The following is a 21322-nucleotide window of genomic DNA, read 5'->3' as shown; positions in this document are numbered from 1 at the left end:
TTACAGTAAATCTGGGTAAAACCTGGCCCAGAGGTAAAGTAGGTGTCCGAGAAGAGGATTGTGTTGAAAGCTTGGCATCAACTTTTAAGAATGATTTTTAATGAATTTTTGAATATGCAACCAGACTGTCACGATGGCTGTATGGGCTGTTCCATTGTAATTTGTGTGCGCGCGTGGATGTCGTCTAGGCTTTCAATCAGGATATAAAGCGAAAAGGCGCTACCGTAAAGACTGGTGTAAAAGCGCAAGGAAATTTATGCGGCGGATAGGAGGCGGCTGGCTTGACCGCGGCTCACAAATGACGGCTCACTTTACCGCGGTTACCGAGGGGTACTACCAGAAGCTCACATTGAGACATACAGGACACACGAAGCAGTGTTGCCAACTCCTCAGTAAGGAAAATCGCTATTGGCTGTCCTAAAAGTCGCTAGAAGTCGCTAAATGACGTCATCGCCTAATTTGCATAATTGGTCATGCTAATCTAATTGTAACCTATGTTGTTGGAGAGAGAAATAACATCGTGGAAGAGACATAAAGTGAGTAAAAAACGTCCTAAATGCATTTAGAGTTTATTTAGAACTACAAATTAAATTTCTTTTAGCAATTATTGTTTTTTTTAATGTCACAATTCCAACCCTGCTCCTTTACCCGGGCTTGGACCGGCAAAAGTGACCCGAAATAGGCGACTCTGGTGGAGTTACTTTGTGTGTGTGTGTTTATAAGTAGTTTTAAACCTTGTGATCCACAAAACAGCATAAGAGTAAAAGAAGAACTGACTGCGTTACAGCACCCGCTGCTTGTTGAGAGTAAAAGCGATACGCGCTTTCACGTCTTTTTTTAGCGACTTTTTTTAGAAAAAAGTCCTAAGGGGTCTGTAGAAACTCAAAATGTGTCGATAAATTTTTTGTACTTGTAAAAAAGATTTGTGTGTGGACTTAGCCCAAAAAAACCCCCTGCAAGTTACAAGTACGAATTTTGACCCTATTTTTCTTCCTTTAAGCTGATTGGTCAATGTCATGTCAATCACAAATGTAAACAATCCAATCAGAGAACAGATGGGTTTGGCTGTCGGAGGGGCAGCTTTTTTGAACTGCAGGTCCTTGAAGGGTAATCTCTATATAAATATCCGATAGCAGCTAGGTCCCCTTACTTTCAGCAGCTGTTGAAAGGATAAAGTTGTGGTATGTCAGTGGTTAGAACACCATTATTACTTTAGGATTAAATGGCCTGTATTTATATAGCACTTTACTAGTCCCTAAGGACCCCAAAGCGCTTTACATATCCAGTCATCCACCCATTCACACACACATTCACACACTGGATTAGTTTAACACAAAGTCAGGGCTGACCCAGGACCATTGCTGTGAGTCACAGTGCGCAGCATAAAAGTCCTTTCACATCGGACGCGGGATGTGCTGCTAATGCTAACTGCTAACTAAAAGCAAAGGATCCAGAATTTGTTGCTGGCTGCTGGGCTCTGTGTTGCAGCAGCTCTACCTGTACTAGATGCACCTGCTCCTTGTCTTTTCTATCTCTGACTTTATGTCTGACTACAAGAGTTTCTGTTTTTTTGCTGGTTCTTCAAATGTTCAATAAAAACATGTATGCTAATTCATAACGAAGAAAGCTTTGTAATGAAGACTGTCATTTCCAAAACACCCGCCCACCCCTCCGAGCGGAAGCTTGGAGTCCTATTAACACGTACTGTGACAAAATACAATCGGACGACGATTCCTTGTGTGATGAACGCGGGCATAAAGGCTTCCTCAACTGCAGTCAAAAAGCTCACCCAAATTTCTGATGGTTCATTTGTGAGTGACATGACATCAGATGAAGAAGTCATCGTTGTAAGAGGTTTTTTTCAGTACATTAAATTACAACGATCAAATTTGACAATTGCATGTGAACTGTAATCAGGAAAGTCTAGTTGCTGCTACATAGTCCGCATGAATGAGGGCGCTGGATGAACACATACCTGAGGGCATTGAGGGTAGTGACGTAGACAATGGCCTCAATGGCTTGAGTAGCCCTGCAGGCGATACATGACCAATACTAATTTATGCAATTAGCTGTAGACTACACCATATGTTGGTAAGTGTGTTGTTTTTTGTGGGTTGCTGTCTGTCTGTGTGCTGTGTGTCTGTTGTGTTGGGCTGTGTTGTGTTCTGTCTTGTGTGTGTGTGTTGTGTGTGTGTGTGCTGTGTGTGTGCTGTGTGTGTGTGTGTGTGTGTGCTGTCTGTGTGTGTGTGTGTGTGTGTGTGCTGTGTGTGTGTGTGGTTGTCTGTGTGTGTGTGTCTGTGTGTGTGTTCTTGTTGCTCTGTGTGTGTTGTGGGGTTTGTTGCGTGTGTCTGTTTCGTTTTGGTGTTGTTGTGTTGTTTTGTAGTGTGTGTGCTGTGTTTCTGTTTCTGTGTGTGTCGTGTGTGTGTGTGTGTTGTGTGGTCTGTGTGTGTGTGTGTGTGTGTGTTGTGTGTTCTGTGTGTTGGTGCTCTGTGTGGGTTGGTGTCTGTGTGGGTTTTGTGTGTGGTTGTGTGTGTGTGTGTCGGTTGGTTTGTTTCTGTTGTTTGGGCGTCTTGGTGTGTGCTTGTTGGTTGGTGTGATAAACGAGTCAGCAGTCGGTTGGTTTCTCACAGGTTTTTTTTCGTTCATGGTTACACACACAGACTCTTTGACACGTTTCACGACAGTTACACGTTAATAATCCGACACACAGACTCGTCCACGCTCCGAGAAACATGAACACGTCTCCAAATATCTTTTCCTGCGTGTTGGTGCGATCACGAAGCTTTGGATGTTTCACGTCTTTCAAACAAAAAGCAGCAGCAAAGCAAAAAGCTTCTTTTTTTAAACGTCCATTTTTGGATGAACATTCTCAGTGTAGCACCAGACAGAGTACAAAAAAGAAAACACGAGTTCAATTATGGATTAAAAACAAATAAATCGAGCATATGAACCTCGTCCAAAAGAAACAAACACAGGTAGAAAGATCCGGAAAGGCACTTAAGTGTGACGATGTCCAACCACAGATGCAGTGAAGGCGCTGACATGAAACGTGACCGTGAGACTTTTTGTTTTTTCAGACAAACTTCGCAAAGTTTCTGTAAATATGAAACTGCATTCGATTATTTTTTATTATAAAGCAGTTTAACGTTTCTGTTTTCTGCATAAAGAAATCTTAGTTTGACCAGAACGCCCGCTCGAATCGGCTCATTTCAACAACACGTAATAAGATGCTGATTGCATCAAAACCAAACAGAAACCAGAGCAATGTACCAGGATGACCTTTGACCCCCCCGTGGTGATTTCATTTTGTTTCTCGTAGTTTTTATTTTGCTTCATGTCGGTGTTTCGTTTTTATATAAACAAAGACTTTTGTGTTTTACTTGAAGATAAAAATGAATCCACCTCAAAGAAAAGAAAACAGAGCGATGTAATAAATCTTTTAGTCTTTTCTTTTTCTTTAATTTAATGACATTTTAATTTCGTTTGCTGTGCCGTTTGTGTCTTTGCGTTTATTCCTCCTAATTTAACTTTAACGTCTCTTTTTATAGTTTCTGTTTCCTTTGAAACTTTGACAGATGCGTGTGAATTTTATCGTAAATGACTTATTGCCAAAATAACCCCTGAATGTAACCGAGTATCTTCAGATTACCGTTTGCGTCTGAAGATGTTAGAGAAATAGTTCTTGTGTGACACTTGTGGGCCTCCGTACGTTCGTTTGAAGCCGTTTTAATTACCTTCAGCGCGGCTCAGTTAGAGCTGCCTTAAACTCTGATTTCTGCTCAGTTTTGTGGAAGCAGCAGCTTTGAGCCGACTGGAATGTCTTAAATGTTCAAACCACTGCGACGACCCAACGCAAGGCCTTATGGGTAACAGCAGGTGGCAGAAACCGTCCAACAAGGTCATCCTGTGGGTTTTGGTCAGATACCAGCTGATGGATCCTCTGAGTCATGTGATTCATCAGGAAGGTTCCCGCTGAGCCCTGCAGGGGGCGCACTGACGTGCAAATCTGAGCGTGTGGTTGACCAAAGTGAGGGAGGGGTCTGTCGTTTGATTGGTTTACAGCTGTGCGCTCCCTCACTTTATGAACCTGTTTGCACAAATTTTAATGTTTTTTTCACCATGTGACCAAAAAAGAAAACGACAAACATGTAAACATCAGCTGATAGAGTCCGCGGGTTCTCCCGAGGCTTTGTGTTCATGTCCATGCATCCGTCCGTCGTGGAGGGTTAGTCGCAGTCTGGCCCACGTGGCGTTGGAGGCTCGGGCCGGTTGTGGGTTCGACTCCCTCTGGATCCACTTGTGGTCTGTTTAAGGCGCTGTGGATCCGAGTGTTTACAGACATTTCCACACAAACACACTGAAACACACAAACAGGCATTCAAGGAACTTTGTGTTGTACAACTTCTGCAAACTGTAACAAAGACTTTGTCCACCAGGGGGCAGCGTTGCCCCTGCGACCGCTGCGCTTTAACTTCCTTTTAGTCCCAGTTTCCTCAGCTTTAAACACGAAGTTTAAACTGGTTAAAAAAACATCGATGGGCTTGTTGCACCACCTTGTGGTGCAGATCGGTATTACGCAAACGTAAAGCCCGCCCCTTTTTAAACTTTACCTGAAATCTCTTAAACACGAACAGAAGTGTTGGATACAAGTCATAACTTTCCTAATCTTAGAAGATATTTTAACAGCGAGCACTTTGAATTACATTTACAGGCTCACAGCAAAAACAGGTGGAAAACAGGTGAGACTGTAACTGCTGTAAGAATCTGTTTAGAAGGCGTTTGACTCCGAAACCATCAATAAAGACACACGTGTGAAAACCAAGGTTCATGCGCCCGTCGCAGCATCTCGTCTTTGTAGTCAGAGAGAATAAAAACAGTTTTATTAGTTTAATCTCTCCTGAGTGCATGGTTGTGTTATTGATCGGTGATCGGGTTACCTGCAGTCGTCTCCTCCTGTGCTGATCACGTATTTGTCGTCGTGGGAGAAGCGGATGTTGGTCACATGAGGCGAGTGGCCGAGGTAGCGCTTGTGTTTGGCCTGCAGACGGAAACGAAGCAAACGTGCGTCCGTTTAATCAACTTAGTCCTGGATACAAAGAATAAACTGAACCTGAGCCTACAAACACCCTCAGCTGCAGAAGTTTGATATCCTCAGAGATCAAAAGGTCAAAAGTTTAACTTCAAACTTGTGACTTTGTTTCTTTCCGTTAGTGCTCATGAAGCCCTCGACTCCTCGACTCCTTCATTTATTTCCTTTCCTACCTCCGAACAGCTAATACTGAATAAATGAGACGTGGCCACAAACTCACAAACTTCTCTGTGCAGGGGAAGTCGAACAGTTTGACCAATCCAAAGTCGTCGCCGGTGACGATGTTCAGGCCGCCGTGAGACACACACGCGCAGCTCACGTCAGCTTTGTCGGCGTTTCGAGGCCAAATCCCCAAAACTTCGTCTCCCAGGATGCTGAAGAAGAGATGACAGAAAGAGCGAGTCAGCGCCGCGGCTCGTTGTCGGGTTAGCTCGGGGGTCGAGCGGGCGACCATGAGCCGTGTTTGTGCGTTACCTGGTCCACGTTGCCCAGGTGATTCTGTCGATGGCGATCGGGTCGCTCACCAGCTTTCCAGAAGGAACCTCGAACACCTGCCGCTTATAAGCTCCGGTGGACACCTGCAGGTGAGATTGTGCTGCACGCGTCAGCATAACGAGTGTGTGTGTCTCTATGTGTGTTTTGTCTTGTGGTGGGTCTGTGTGAGTGTGTTTTCTGTTGTGTGTGTGTGTGTGTGTGTTCTCGTGTGTGTGTGTGTGTGTGTGTGTGTGTTGTGTTGTGCGTGTGTGTGTCTGTGTGTGTGTTGTTGCTGTTTTTGGTTGTCTGTTGTTGTGATGTGTGTTGTGCTGTTGTGTTGTTGTTGTTTATGGGGTGATTGTGGTTCTTGTGTTGTTTGTGGGTTGTTTGTGTTTATGTGTGTGTCTGTGTGTGTGTGTGTGCTGTGTGTGTGTGTGTGGGTTTTATCTGTGCTGTGTCGGTGTTGTGTTTCTGTAGGGTGTGGTGTTGTGTGTGTTGCTGGCTGTTTGTTGTGTGTGTGTGGGTGGGTTTTTGTCTGTGTGTGGTGTTGTGTTTTGTTCGTGGTGTTGGTGTTGGTGTGTTTTTGGTGTTTGGTGGTTATTGTTTGGGTCTCGTTTGTTGGTGTTGTTGTTTGTCTAGTGTTTGTGTGTGTTTTGTTTGTGTGTTGGTGGGTGGGGTTGTTGTGTGTGGTGGGTGGTGTGTCGTGTGTGTTTTGTGTTTGTGTGGTGTATGGTGTGTGTGCTCAGTGTTGGTTTTTGGTGTTGTGGTGTGGTGGTTGGTTGTCTATGGGGGTGTTTGTGTGTATGAGCGGACGAATGCCGGTTTGTAGGTGTGTTGTTTTTGTGTACATATACATGTAGAGCAGTTGTATCACAGCACCTGGTGACTGTGGGAAGGAAGAGCCCCCGTCTAACAGGAAGAGACCTCCAGCTGTGGGTGTACCTGTACGTAGCAGCTGTCAGCAGAGAAGTCGAGCTGCAGGACGAAGGCGGGGATGTCGCTGCAGTAAACCAGCCGGTTCAGCGTCGGCCCTGCGCTCACGTCGTACACGTCCACCGTGTTCTCCACGGAGCCGACCGCCAACAGCCGCCGGTCCGGACTGAAGCTGCGCACAGAGTTCAGTCAAACAAACATCCAGCGCTTTCATTCTTCGCTCCCGCGCTCGCTCTCTTACCGGATGTCCTGGACGGTGGCGCTGCGGTCTCGCTTCTTCGCCCACATCTTCAGCGAATTGGAGAGGAGGAGGAGGAACTCGCCGTTCTTCATCCCCACCGCCAGCATCTCTCCGTCTGCGCTGTAGCTGACGCAGCGAGCCGCGTGGCCGACGCACACTTTGTTCAGCAGTTTCTAACCAGAGAGAGAAGATTTCTTTAACCAGCCCTCGCTGCACCACATCACGCAAACCTGCAGCAGCGCCTGCTGTTTCTAGCCCTCCTCCACCCCAGCATCCACCACCTACGTCCTAAAGAGCCTGGACTCCAATCACTGACCTTGTCGGCGAGGTCCCACAGGCGGATGGTGGCGTCGTCGCTCGCCGTGATGCAGAGATCTTTGGCCGGATGAGCGCCCAGACCCCAGATTCCCCCCCGAGCGTGACTGTCCAGCAGCAGGTTGGACGCCGCGTTCTTCTCCCCGACCTCGATGATTTCGCCGTCTTTCGTCCCCACCAGGATCTTACCCTGAGGAAGACGAGAGGCCGAGGCGATGAGGAAGACGGACGGGTGATGGCGGAGGAGGAGGAGCGGGGAAAGGATGTCGAGGTCTCACCTTGCCTCTGCAGACCGACCGCACGCACTCCACCTGCTGCCCGGTCTCCAGCTGGAAGGCTCGGCATCGTTTCATCTCCTGATCCCAGAGCTTCACTGCTCCGCCCTCCTTCGTCCTGACGCACAAACAAAGTTTTTATTTTCCATTTTTTCCACGAAGGAGAAAACAAAAACTGAAAAACTAGAAACAGCACGAAAGAGGAGGTTGGGTTGCAAAGGAGCTTGCAGTCTGAAACAGCTTAAACAGAGGACCACGAATGAGGCCATCACACAGAGATCAGCTGATCTCGGTTTCTGTGGCGACGCCGTCCACAGAGAATTGGCGCTTTCAGGAAGTAGAAAACTTCCAAACTCATGGTTGGTCCCTTTTCATGACATCATATATAAACATCCTTTTAATAAAATCTGTATTATGAAGATGGTTCTCGATGACAGGTGAAGCGGTCGGCGTGTGACTCACGGCCTCTCCTTTCCACCGGTGACGATGAGTCCGTCTCTCAGGGTGGTGTACATGGTGAAGACCGGCCCGGTGTGAGCCTTCGCCACCACCCGCAGCAGGTAGTGATCTCGCCACACGTACACGTCCCCGTTAATGGCCCCTGTGAACGTCAAGTTATTCTGCAAACGTGAACACAGACACGGTCAGCTTACGTGCTTCGACTGGACGACGCTCCTGAGGGGCCCCGGGGCGAAGCGGCGAACTCACCGCACCGAAGGCGACAGACAGCATCGTCTGCATCCTGCCGTCCTCCAGCGTCCCCACCACGCCCTTCTTGTACATCAGCGCGCCGCCGGCCAGCGTCCAGAACTTCACGTGTTTGATTCCCACCGACACGAACTGAGCGTCCGAGTCGGGCCGAAACTCCACCACGAAGATCCGGTCCGGGTGTCCGGCTTTCCCGCACGCTCGAGATCCTGCAGAGGAGACACGCTGTGGTTACCGTGGTTACTGCCACCACAGAGGGAAGCGAATCAAACCACGCTGAAAGTCTCTGACCTTCCTGCCAGCGCCACACCGTGATGGTGTGTTCAGGGTCCACTCCGACGGACAGCAGCAGCTTTCCCGTGGCGCTGAAGTTCACGTAGCCGACGCCTTTGCTGTGCGGACAGCGGAGGATGGACAGCGTCTGCTTGCCCATGGCGTCCCACACGTGGATCGAGGGGGTCGTTCCTGCGTGGAGACGAGCGAGTGTTTATCGCCGTTACAGCCACAGGCAGCGTCAGCACGACCACAGAGGGATAAACTACGACAGCGACACAGAGGGGTCGGTGCAGCCGACAGACACCCTGAAAACCAGACGCTGTTTCACCGCCACGCTAAAGCGCTCGCGCCCCATTTATTTAATCCGAGCGTTCGGGTCAGGAAAGCACGATGGCACAAGAGTTTGCGTTTGGTACTCGAGTACTTTAACTACTCGTTAAACAAATCGAATGAGTTCAGTTTGAGACGAGCGTCAAACATGCAGCAGAAACATCATATTGATCGATCATCGAGGAAAATCCAACAAACTAACATCAGTCGTCAGAAATGAGTCACTTCAATCATTTAATGTGGTGAAACTATCCTGTGTTTGTTGATACAAAGTTACCCAGGAACAAATATTTATTTAAATGTGTGCAAAAAACAATGATTAAGAATATGAGACAATATGAAAAATGTGTTAATGCTGATGCACTGCTGGAAAAGTAGAATTTTGAAGAGCTTTTAAAGTTTTTGATTAAAAAAACAGAACTTTTGTATAACATGAATATATTTTAAATATTTAATGAAATTTCTGAACATTTATCAGAAAAATATTATTTTTATAAATGTTAACATTTTGTTGAAAAAAACGATTAAAAATGTATATATGTGTGTATATATATTAGCTGTTAATGCTAACAGTTACTTTTCCTCTCGCAGCAGTTTTTGACCCTTTACCTCCTGCCAACACTTTATCTACTGTTTTTTAATCTCCTATCAATAATTTGTTCCTGAACCCTCCCTGCGTTGAGTCATTTCTTAATCATCGTCCATTATCGTGAGCTCTTATCAGGGATCCACTCCCCGTGTAAATGTCATGGACAGTCATGAAGGGTGGAGCCTATCGCAGCTGTCTGAGGGGGAGAGGTGGTGTACACCTGGACAGGTCACCAGTTTATTTTAGGTAATTAATGGGGATGATATGCATAAAGGATTATAAGGAATAGAAGTGAAAGATTGATTAGGAAGTCATGATAATAAAAACATGGGGGGTAAAAGTGGTGAGGGGATGATGCAGGTTTACAGACTCTTCATCAGCAGGAGGGAGGAGGACGAGCTCTGACGTCAGAGAGACTCGAGCTGGAAAACAGACCTGATCTGATCCAGATTAAACCTGCGAAGAGTTCAAAGTTTCTTTCTCTCCTGTGAGCCGTCTGCTGACTGCAGTCACACCTGGTCTCAGGTGGTGATAACTCAGCCCGTGCAAGAGCACAAACTTTCTTCACTTTCACACAGACAGGTCTGACTAGTGTTTTCATTAGACTCAACCAGAGCTCATCCAAGGTCTGTCCCAGAAACAGACTTCAGAGAGCACAGGAGTCGTTCTTCCACAAACACGGGAATCATCCGGGACATGACTTTATGCAACCAACGATGTGTAAGAAAAACAAAGCCTGTAAATGTAAAACTTTAATCAGTAATCAATCATTTAGTCATCAAACCTGAAAGTGTTGGAGGAGCCAGTTCAGGAGCAGCTTCAGCCTCACCCACACACAACCTGCTGTGGACGCTCATTTCTGCCACGTTCATCTTAATGTTGATGAGTCAGAATCACAAGTTCATCAGTTTATTTTATTTGAATATTTAATTTCAATTCAAATATAATCCAGCAAATTACAACAAATTTATAATTATAACAATTTTTTTTGTGACTGAATGAATATTAAAGATTAAATTTGCAGAGTATTTATAAATATGGGCTGGGTTTGTCTTCATTTCTAGTCATGATTTAAAACACTTTTAAAGTGCAACTTGATCCAGCTCATCACCAAAGAACCTTCATTTCTCACGAGTATAAAAATATTGTTCTTATGCTCCTGTGTGCATTTAGTTCTACATTCAACACAAACTGCTGGGAATTTTACATTTTTTTTAAAAGTTACTTTCCTTTGTTCCTCTCGTTTGAGCATAAACGGGCTTCCGTATTTAACAAGCAACAGGAAGTGACGGACAGACGAGGAGGCGGGGCTTTCGTCTAGAAGCTTTATTGATAATTGTTTACATCTCACAATGCATTCCACAAACACGGCTCCCGGCTGGAAGCTTTTATCGTCACAATTGAAGTATGAAGTTTATCATTCACAATTATACTTGCATAACAAACAAATGCTTGAAGGTTTCCCAAAAGTCACATCAAGTTGCAACTTTATTAAGATGACGGCTCCACAGACAGAATGCTTACTTTAATCCCATGGATGGTTCTTTTTAATCTTTTTAAATATTTTCTGATGTTGATGAATGTAAACGTTCCTTCCAGAGTTCGTCTCTAGACGGCTGCGATGACGTGGAAATAACGACTTTTATGTAATTAATGTGTTTAAATCGTCCGGCAAAGATTTCTAGATGTTTCTAACTAGAGTTACTCAGAAGCGATGAAGATTTTAAAAGGTAGTACGACCCTCCTCCCTCCCCCCGCTGCCTCATCAGGAGTCAAAGACGTCGTTCGTCACATCGAGGCGAAACCGGCGTACCGAGGAACGAGCTCCAAGCTTCAGGGACACGACAGGAAATCACAAAAATACACCGAAAATCAGCGAGAATATTCAGACCAAAAGAAACAAAAACAGAGGCGCCGCCGGCCGCTCGCGCTCGTCGACCGCAGCCGACGCGAAAACGAACCCTTCAGCTGGAAAACCTAAAGTCAAAAACAGAAAACGGATCCCCCGAACCCGGCCGAGGAGCAGCCGACCTCCCACAGCGCGCCGGGTGGAGGGAGCGAGGGTTCGCTCAAGATCCAAATGCGTTTCTTCAAGCGCAGAAACAAACATTTCAAAACTCGACTTTAAAAAGAAATCAAACGGGGGAGGGGGACGTGAAAAATCATCGCGCCGACCTCGGAGTCGTCACACGGCTGCAACTTTCCCAGAAAACAAAAACATAAAAGGAATTCTGAACTGGAAAAAAATGTTTTATTATTTTGACAAATGCAGTTGGAAGGGCTGCGTCCACGCCAAACCCCTCCCCCTCCTCCAGCCTTCCTTCATATCCACCCCGTCTCCCCTCACCCACCCACACACCCCCATCCTTCAATCAAATCATCTGGCTCAGGACTTCCTGAATCCAACTCCCACTTCCTGTTTCCGTCACTCTGTCTTGCGTTTCATCCCGGGCACCTTCGCCTGGATCCTGTGAACGAATCAGAGAACAGACGAGCCGTCAGCACGAGAACGAGACAGAAACGCAAACATCAAAGTCGCCGTTAAAGATCAGGCGTCTGGGCGTGAAACAATCAGGTTAAAAACGTTTAAATGTTTCGTGTATAATTCTGTGGGAATCTCTTTAGCGCAGCACAGACTGAGCCCATGGAGGAGGCACACAGCTGATTCAGACTGCAGCTGAGGGGAGTTCACTCTTTACTTCACAGCACGGAGGAAGTCAGCAAAGGGTTTGGAGGGAGCGAATCGATGTGTCCGAGTACTCCGATTACATCGTTCTCCCGTCAGTCTCAGAGACTGAGCTGGGAAACTAACGTGAGCCTCACTAAGAGCAGCCCTGCTGCCTGAAATATTCCTGGATGTATTTGTTGGATTTGATCTGACAAAGTTAAGAAAAACGTTTAAGTCGCGCCTTCAGCAGAAACCATGTGACCATCAGTCTTATTGGTACGACAACATCAGCAGAAATAAAACTGGAGATAGTGGACGAGTGCATCCACAACTCCAATAATCATGAACAGTGAGCTGACAGCAGCTCCGAGGGCTCACGTTTAATTGGTTAGATTTAAAACTGCACTTTTGTCTCAGTCTGCTCTGCAGCTTCTCCTAGACATGAAACTACCGACGTCTTCAAGAATACAACACGGCCGCGAGCCGCGAGGCCCCCGCTGCGAGTTCGACCACAGCAGACACTTAATTTAAAAACAGTGGCTTTGTTGGCTTTGACAACAGGAAGTTGCTGTTTTGCTGCTCACTTACTTTCCAACGACATCTTTGATCTGGTTGTTGACGAGAGCCAGGTAATGGTCGATCTGAGCCTGAAACACACACACACACATTAAAACTAGAACGAGCACCTCCATCATCTCTATCATCGACGTTCTTTCTGTATTTAACAGTAAAATAATAAAAACAAGTAGAGAACATCTTTACTGGCTGTGGTTTATTTCCCAGCAGTCCATCAAGCACCCTCAAACCTGCAGACAGAATGGTGCATTGTGGGTAAAATGAGCCCTCACCTGGTGCTTTTCATAGATGATCGGGCAGCTGAAGACTGCGATCACACCTGCAGGAGGAGAAGAGGCGGCGGCTGAGTGTGCTTCGTGTTACTCGAGTATTTTTATGTAAATGAACCTCAAACTGCACTTTAAAGCAGTTCATCTTAACGCGACTTCCTGTTTAACAAACGTCACATTTATCTGTGATTTGACTCCAAAGGATTTCGTTTTGGTCATTTGATGAAGACGGACAAAATCGACCAGTGCAAGTTCCTAAAATCTCCACCAGATGGAGTCAAAGGGAGACAACACACAGACCTCCACCCTAAGACTGGTGACATCATCGCCCCCGCTGTGACTCACCCAGAATAAGAAGAGTGAGGCCGTTGAACAAGGCGCCGACGTAGGTCAGGATCCACATCAACACGGCGAACTAAAGCAGAGAAGAAGAAGAGACGAGTCAGCGGAGGCTCGAGAACTTCATGAATAAAACTAAAGGTTCATCCAGCTCAACTGTGACTTTCTTTCTGATTTCATATTCACAGGAATCAGGGAACAGTGGTTTAACACACTGAAGGGTCAAAGGTTAGGAGGTGGAGTCTGTGTTTGTGAAGCTGTGATGTAAGCGGATGCAGTTAAAGCGTGCCATCTCAGGCTGCAGGCTCACTGAAACACGTGTGACATTTAGTGACCTGCTGCTGCGGTGGGAAATACTCGGGACAACAACAGGAAGTTGGAGCAGAGGCAGAAGAATAGCGGGGGTATCCCAGAATGCACCCTGTCTGTGAGACATTCCTGAGGCTTGAAGCGGCTCCTGGGGGGATTAAAACTATCAGTTTTTTTACCCTCTAAGGGAATCTCGGCGGCGCGTCTGCCCGCTGAGCTGCAGATCTGTATTTGGACAGCAGGCCGGGGGGTGGGAGGGGCTCAGCGAGGCGACGACAGTCCCCGACAGCTGCGGCGCCGCCTGAACGCTGACCTGCACTCGCAGTAAGTCAGTGCAGGTGCTGCTCATTAACACAGCCTCAAAAAGCACGGGCCCGTGTGTGCACGCGGACGCAGCGCCCGCGTTATGCGGGGGGAGCTGTGGGCGGAGCTACGGGACACTTACAGAGAAACACGAGCCTTCAAACTCACCTTGATGGAGTCGACCAGGTCCTCGACCAGGAACACGCGTCTCAGGTCACCGATGGTCTTGTTGAGCTTGGCCAGAACCATGTCGCTGTACTTGTGGACCATGTCTTCAGACAGCGCCACCTCCTGGTCCAGATACTGCCTGCAGGGCACAGCAGAGGTCAACACTGTAAAGATATGCTGCAGTTCCTCTAGCGTCCAGCAGAGGCAGCAGTGAGTCGCTGTTTTGGCACTATAGATCCTTTCCCCTTCATACCAGACATTTATGACTCACCCTTTTAAACTTAATTAATGCTTCACGTATGCATTATTAGGGGCGTGGCTTGTCGACATTTTAACCACTTTAGTGCCACTTAAGACATTTACAATATATTTTCCTACATTTTTCTTTTATATCGATGATTAGTTTGAATTTTTATAGAAAAATATAACATCCAAGTTCAACTTCAAAACCAGTAAAACCAGTCTCTGTATCAAAAAAACGTCACGCTCTCTGGTCGTATGAATGGTGGACGCTCGAACTCGCTGCTCAAGAACAAACTGATGGAGTCAGTCAGGCTGTTTTCACGTCGTCACGATAAATAACTCGGCGTTCGCCTCCCTAACAACGTGTCGATGGAGGCGGCACCAGTGCTGCTGCGGTGAAGCTGCAGCAGCACTGGTGCCGCCTCCATCGACTGTTTATCCTGGGAGGTGTGCGCATGTTGGACAACTGCAGCAGCAGAAACCAAACATGTGTAACAGGAAGTGACCGTTGGCGGCTGATCCACATTGTGCATGGTTACGTTTCCACGCAGGTTACTCCATCACTTATCTGCCTTCACACGACTTTGCAAAGTTCACAGCTTTGACGGTTAAAACTTCAACGTTTGTTTTTAAATCGACAGCGTGAGCAACGCAAACTCCAAAATCTAGAAAGTCGTGTTTTTAGGTGCAGACACGTCTGCTGTGAATACTCAGTGAAGCTGATCGAGCACAGATGGAGCGTTCGCTGCACGATCACGTCTCTGAGTAAAAACAAACAAATCTGCAGGAAGTCAGACGTAACGCGCCTCTGTGCTTACGCTAATCTGCGCCTGAGGTTCGCAGCGAGGAGGAAACACTGTAAGAAGGTTTTTCTCCGTCTGAGGGAACAAACCACCAAAGAGACTAGGAGCTCAGCGTGACCTCTGACCTTTCCCTGCTGCGGTGAGAAAGGAGCGATTCTGATGGAGGCCTGACGTAACAGGAGCGGCAGCAGAGTGCTGGAGCTCCGGCTGATAATCAGGATTAATCAGGTCGTTGATTTCTCTAACGGGATTGGCCGGGTTTAAATTCCCGATGAAATCTGACGAGCGGAGACTCGCACGGCTCCAGACCCAAACTTTGACACAGCTTTTAATGTTTTACCTCCCGTCCCTCACCGCTCTGCACCTGCCAAGTCATTCAACTCCAATCTATGAATGCCGAAGCTTCACCTCCTCCTCGCTCACAGCTGAAAGCTCCTCCCGTTTCTCCTCCTGCTGGTTAAATCCCCTCAGGAGGATTTTCCTGGCATTTTAAAACAAACCTTTATTTCCTGTTTTGTTTGATCAAAGATCTGCTTCGTTTTGTCTCGTCGAGACAGATTTTATGGAAGCTCAGTGCCGATGAAACTGCTGGAGCTTTTCCAGCAGCTCAGAACAGATTTGTTGTTTTTATTAATGACCTTTGACCCTAAAACTGAAGAGGCCAGAGCATCTACTGCAGCTCTGGGTCGACACTGTGTGTCCTTCACTACAGGGAGGTGCTGGGAGGAGCTACAGGGAGGTGCTGGGAGGAGCTACAGGGAGGTGCTGCAGGTCTCCAACCAGCTTAATTTGCCCTCAGCAGCTCCCGTGGACACACGACTCACCGTCTGACACTTTTAGACATTTATCAAGAAAACATGGAAAAATAATCAAACTCTGCTAATGTAGAGGCGACTTTATGGACTTTATGGACTCCAACCTCTGACAACTCTGCAGACGGGCGGTACTCACTTGAATGGGTGTCCCTCATCTGACTTCTGGATGGCCTGCAGGATGCCTTTGTATATCCTGAAGCAGATTGTGACTGAGAGCAGGGCCAGGCAGATGTAGGAGCACACGCTCACGATGCTGCACACCGTCAGGGAGAGGAGCAGCAGCAGGGCGGCGCCGAACACCACGCCCGTGGTCTTCACATCACGCCAGTAGAGGAGATCCACCACTGCAGCAAAAACCGTCATCAGGAGAAGAAACAGTTTGTGTGGTTAGATATTGTAACTAACGATCTGCACGGTGATGCTGTCCTGCTCTCCCCTCAGACCTCCTGCTCCAAAGGTGAATGTCCACACTCATCATGACCACAGATTTCATTATTATGACTCTACAAACATTAAAGTTTCACTGGTGATTCGATATCAAACTGAGCTGCGTGTGACGCCCATGACCTGACACCAAACCCAACCGTTTCCTTCCTCCTGCAGCTCTAACAAGCTTCCAGCTTTTCTTCCCTGTTTGTTGGTGATTTGCATCATTTTCCTTCTTTTTGTCCAAGCGGCACAAACAGATCAGAGAGCAGCGACCACGAGACCGTCAGCAGACGCGAGCGGGAGGAAACACACTGACTTTAAAGCGCCTGCAGGGCGAAGCCGAAACCAGATTTTCTGCCCTCTCACATGGACGCTGCATGACATCATCTTAGAGTGGAGCGTCCAGGGGTCAGAGGTCACGCTCAGTCGGCCTCATACAGAGTTTAAACCCTGCAGCAGCTGACTCAGACTCTTGTCTGTCTCTCTGGGACTTTGATTCACTTTTACCTCCAGCAGCGATGACTGAAGACACACATCATCATCATCGTCATCATGCTCAGCGCTGAGGTTGGGGCCAGGCGTCCGGTGTAGTCAGCTCTGTTACAGCTGCCTGACACATGAAAATATACACGATGATCATTTTCACCTGTCTGTGGTAAAAATGATGCAGAACACAGCGAGAACCTCAGAGCGCTGCGCTCCGTCTGGGTACAACATCACCGTTTATACTGACAGCCTGACGCTGAGCTGCATTAAGGCAGGTCTCACCTGCGCTCCCCCTGGAGCTCCGCCCCCACGCTCCCCGTGCACCTAAATGGCGCTCTGAGTTTTCCTGCAGCGTGCAGGCAGAGCCACGGCGAGCTGGCAGAGCACCAACTTCATGTGTTTCGTGTGTTAAACGTCACTCAGCTGTGAATTTAAACACACTCGAGTCGTGGCAGAAGCATGAACGTGTGCACTGTGACGTAAAATTCCCGTTTTTCTGAATGGAGTCTGGTGGAGTGTAACGGCTACGCTTACTAAGCACATGGCTTATGTTTGTGTCCGCTTGGGGGCGTGGCCTCCTGACACCTGCTGCAGGTATGGCGCTGCAGAGTGAAAGAAAACGAATGCTCTGTCCCTGCTGAGCTTCACGTTAGACTCTTACAGGTTTTATTATCACTGCTGAAAACAATCAGCAGCAGCATCAAACTAAAACACTAAAATAAAAAATCTGCAGGTTCCTGACTGACAGGAAGTCCTCCCCTCTCTGACGGGCGCTGAGAAGGCGAGCGGGGAGGTCAGCTCCTCCTGAGCAACAGCTGAGCTCATGACCTGCTCCGAGCACGCTTATATTTCATCAGGGAATTCCAGGCAGGTCAGCGGACAATATTAGAAGTGAAAGAGCGCCGGGTTTCCTGCAGGCTCGCAGACGTTTCACTGCAGCAGGTCAGGGAGAAGAGTTCAAGCGCACCACAAAGCACCAAAGAATAAACGGCACCATTCAGAGTCACCAGATAACATGCTCTGTGATAAGGAAGCAGCTTTAAAATGCAAACGGATCCTTCACAGTGAGACGACGAGCCGAAATATTCCAGAAAATGAATCCGTATCATCAAATGTTCAAACATTATCCCTGAAATTTTATATTTCATCAGAGGAAAGCAAGCAAACCGGAAAAACTGAAAAGATCCCAGACGTCTGCCTGCTGCTCCGCTCAGGTGAGCCTCAGCTTTACCTGCTGCCAACAGACAAAACCCAATAACTCCTCCAGAAGAGTGAAATGTCCGTCTGCTTTCTGAAGCTTAAGGATAATCAGTTTGCTGTCAGACGTGTGAAAGAAGCAGAAGCAGTTAAAAGTTTGAGAAGCTGAACCAGCAGATGATTAAATGCAACGCTCAGAAATAAAGATTTAAGGTTAAGAAAACGTCACGAGGATGAAAATCATCTAATCCCACTTTAATAGTTTCTCAAAAGACTAAAATATGCAACAGATACAGCGTAAATAATGACGATGAATATGTGACAACTTGATTTAGGAACAGTAAAAATGTTTAAACACATTTCAGCTACGAGCTCGAGTCCAGCCAATAATCAATAATTAACACTTTATGAAAGGACGGCACATGGCTGCTATCCCAGCTCCATCACCATGGTAACAGATGCTGAATCCTGGACCGGAGGTGGTCATGCTCAGAGCTCTCCCGTCCTCTACGTCTGCTCTGAGCGAGCTTTAGATTCTCAGCTGAAGGAAAACGTTTTAAACGTGAACTCGGCTTAAAACAGTCGCGACTGCACTGAAGGAGCGCCGCACGCAGCGGGAGGCTCTGATCGCAACGATGAAACGACATCAATGTTTCCAAACTCTGTGACGCACAGCTGAGTACAGCCAACCACACACTGCAGATCCAGTCTGCGCAGAGCCAAACGATGCTTCAAACACTGAAGCAGAAAGGCTTAACAGCTGACGGCCGCTGTGGTCACGCCGCTCACCCCGGTGTCAGGTTCTCTCCATCCAGCCGGGATGAACTTGTTTAGCTGCACCGCTCAGGTTCCCCGGGCCACGCGTTCCAGGGCTGTTAGCCTAACAGCAGATTGTTTCAGTGCACGTTTCATTTCTTTTTGTGTGATGACATAAATGTTTTACGGTCTCCATGCTCCTGACAGAAACACGAGTGAGTCCAACCTCTGCATTCACCCTGCAAACAGTCTGTCTGCTCCTGGGTTTTATTTACAGCGAATCCTGTCTTTAAATAAATTAAAGCTGAACTTAGAGTCCAGTTAAAATAATTTGGGTGATTTTTCCTTTATGTAACATTAACACTGCCTGTCCAAGGACACCAGTATAGAAACTACTGTAAATGCACCAGACTGTAGAAAGTGTGCTAATGCATGCAGGACAAACTCAGAGTAATCAGACTGTGTCAGAGGAAAGAGTCGTTCAATTCATTTTAAACAGAAACGCAGAGCAGAAACGTTTCATCAAAAATAAAATGATTTCGTTTGCATTCGTGTTGTGGACACTGCGCACAGTGAGCTTCACACCAGGACTCCCCGTTAGTGTTTTATACTGGCTCTGATGGTGCGTGCACTGACGCCCATCATAACAGCTTCCAAACCCCTTCAGAGACCCACCGTTATTTACACAGAGCCACGAGAAAGGCGGGCCGGGCTCCGGCCGACGAATCATCCCGTTTACAGGCTGCATGTGGGCTGACAGATGCTACGTTAGCCGACAGCTAGTTATCTCTCTGCTCAACGTGCTACCTCGGTGCTAACGCCGTTAGCAGCCGGTAGACCGCCTACCGTGCGGTCGTAAAGACTCGGACCGAGCACATAACATGAGAAGAGACAGACGGGAGGAGGTGGAGGAGGGTCTGGGATCCAAATGTGTCCGCCTGGCTACATATGGTAGCAGGCGTGCTAGGAGCGATGGAGGCTGGCTAAAAATAGACCCGCATCACAGCGACCTAAACCCGGCCGCTGCTTTAATCCCCCCCCCCCTCTCTGACACGGATACCGTCCCCCCCTAAATGTTTTAATTTTTCTCCCCGGGATGCTCTCCGTCTGTCCCCACCGGCTGCTCGCCTCCTCGCGGGGACGAGCCGTCAAACCGTCCGGCATGACCTCCCGCAGGCGGCCCGGTGCGCCTTCAGTCCTCCCCGACTCAACGACAGCCTTTCCCGCCTCGAAAGGAGCCCCGCTCTCGGTGCTCATGCAAAGGCAAACCGGTCATAAACGCGACGCTAGCGGCGGATGGAGACAGGAGAGACGGTAAACAAAAGATCAGAGCCACACTAACCACATTTGGCATCCATCTTGAAGCTCCGCTGAGAGAGGTGAGGCAGAGGAGGGGGGCCGGGCATGCGCAGTTAGGCTCTGTCTCACTCACGGACCTCTGCTGGGACAGGTTGAGCCCGCACGGGTCCGCTTTAAACCCGGGACACTCCCCTGCCCGCTGAAGGCAGCAAGGGTCTGGACCAGGAGGTCAAGTTCCTCATGTTTAATATGAAAGTTGCACATTTGTGAGGAAAAGACTCAAACTTTCACATTTAAAGACGAACAAAATCACGCAAACCAAAAAAACGGGCAAATTTACCAGGAAATACGGTCACGGGGAGGGGAGGGGCCAGATTCATGACCAAAACGTCAAAAATATACAAAGAAAAAAGCAAATTTATGAGGAAAGAGAAACGAGGAAGGCCTGTCTCCGTCCAGCAGTGAGGAAGACTCCACACTTCATGCAGTCATTCAAACAACCCTGCCTGAAGCTGACTGCAGGTCAGTGCAATGAAACCTCCACGACTCAAACTAAGGAAGCAGAGGTCGGTGTGAAAGGAGCAACAGGCTTCCTAACAAGGATGGTCGCCACAGGAGGAAGAGGAGGAGGCAGCGTGTCACAAGGCTGTGGAAGGACCGACGCAGCTGCAGAGGACAGAAGAAGACTGAACGGTGAGGAATCCAACAGATGGTACATCAGCTCATGTTCAGTAGCAATCCCTGCACCGGTGCATGCTGGGAGAGCTGCAGTTCGTTTGTTCATACGTTACTGATGGACGGCGTGCTGAAGGAGAGCGGCTGCTTTAACGGCGTCTTTATCATCGAGAAACCGACAGAGCGAAGCTCCAGAGTCAGACGATCAAACATCCTGAAAGCTCAAATCATGGTGAAGGCGACTGAGCGACACGGTGCGGATGGCGAACTGCTCTAGAAACCACGAAAGGAAGTTTGAGCATCTGAAACATGCTGATGCGTCTGACAGGGACAGCACGCTCGTCCTCAGGGTTGATCTGCTGCAGACGCTCACAAACCAGTGAGACTGGAAAAGCCACCAGCAGACCCGGCTCGCCGTCGAGCCTCAGGTAAGACGATCAGACCAACGACTGAGTTCACCTGCTGCAACCAGTCTGATGTTCACCTGCCAGCAAATCGCACTTCTGTCATCCATCACAACGCAGGCTTTGTTTTCTTCATCGTAATCTGATCGATGTAAGGTCGTCACACCGCGGTGGATACCTGCGAGGGTTCAAACAGCCGCCAGCCCGGCATCAGAACAAAACAGGGGCTCTGCGTTTACGCCACTATAAACTCTGCGAATAATTTATTCTGCATAATTACAGGTTGAGCTGGCGGTTTATAAACTCACGATGTGTTAACAGACCTCTCTGCATTGAATCATATCTGTTATTAA

At 47.8% G+C, this 21322-nt stretch overlaps 2 protein-coding genes across 14 annotated transcripts in view; both read right to left on the bottom strand.

Moving 5' to 3' along the window:
• Positions 1–2616: 2616 nt before the first annotated feature.
• Positions 2617–9080, bottom strand: LOC121812183 (echinoderm microtubule-associated protein-like 6). Its single transcript, XM_042213602.1, has 11 exons — positions 8327–9080; positions 8036–8244; positions 7790–7947; positions 7331–7445; positions 7054–7242; positions 6738–6910; positions 6506–6668; positions 5564–5667; positions 5310–5463; positions 4938–5038; positions 2617–4357 (listed from the first exon to the last, which is right to left on the bottom strand). The coding sequence occupies exons 1-11, from the start codon at positions 8466–8468 to the stop codon at positions 4333–4335; spliced, it is 1533 nt and encodes a 510-aa protein (XP_042069536.1). The 5' UTR covers positions 8469–9080; the 3' UTR covers positions 2617–4332.
• A 1461-nt stretch (positions 9081–10541) lies between these two features.
• rtn4a (reticulon 4a) overlaps positions 10542–21322 on the bottom strand; it is a 32078-nt gene continuing 21297 nt past the window's right edge. For 12 of the 13 annotated variants that reach the window (XM_014341192.2, XM_014341193.2, XM_005945811.3 and 9 more), the window contains 6 exons: positions 15860–16067; positions 13863–14001; positions 13089–13158; positions 12747–12793; positions 12487–12545; positions 10542–11698 (listed from right to left, as the gene is read on the bottom strand). In XM_014341192.2, the coding sequence (XP_014196678.1) occupies positions 11656–11698; positions 12487–12545; positions 12747–12793; positions 13089–13158; positions 13863–14001; positions 15860–16067 (566 nt within the window). In that variant the 3' untranslated portion in view covers positions 10542–11655. Of the gene's footprint in view, positions 11699–12486; positions 12546–12746; positions 12794–13088; positions 13159–13862; positions 14002–15859; positions 16068–19933; positions 21264–21322 lie in introns of those variants that run through there. The other variant, XM_005945820.3, reaches the window with a different exon arrangement.

This window comes from Haplochromis burtoni, unplaced genomic scaffold (genome assembly GCF_018398535.1).
Source record: "Haplochromis burtoni strain Fernald_Lab_line unplaced genomic scaffold, NCSU_Asbu1 Contig_459, whole genome shotgun sequence".
Taxonomy (NCBI): domain Eukaryota; kingdom Metazoa; phylum Chordata; class Actinopteri; order Cichliformes; family Cichlidae; genus Haplochromis; species Haplochromis burtoni.
The sequence above is the reverse complement of the archived record's forward strand: the minus strand, read 5'-3'. Positions and strand labels throughout refer to the sequence as shown.

Bases quoted from the DNA above. Each gene is read 5' to 3' on its own strand.
- LOC121812183 (XM_042213602.1), bottom strand. From the start codon at position 8,468: ATGGGCAAGCAGACGCTGTCCATCCTCCGCTGTCCGCACAGCAAAGGC. The intron at 5,668-6,505 runs GTACACCCACAG...TCTCACCTGCAG, and splicing joins CTGACAGCTGCTACGTACAG to GTGTCCACCGGAGCTTATAA. The intron at 5,039-5,309 runs GTGAGTTTGTGG...TTCCGTCTGCAG, and splicing joins TCCCCTGCACAGAGAAGTTT to GCCAAACACAAGCGCTACCT.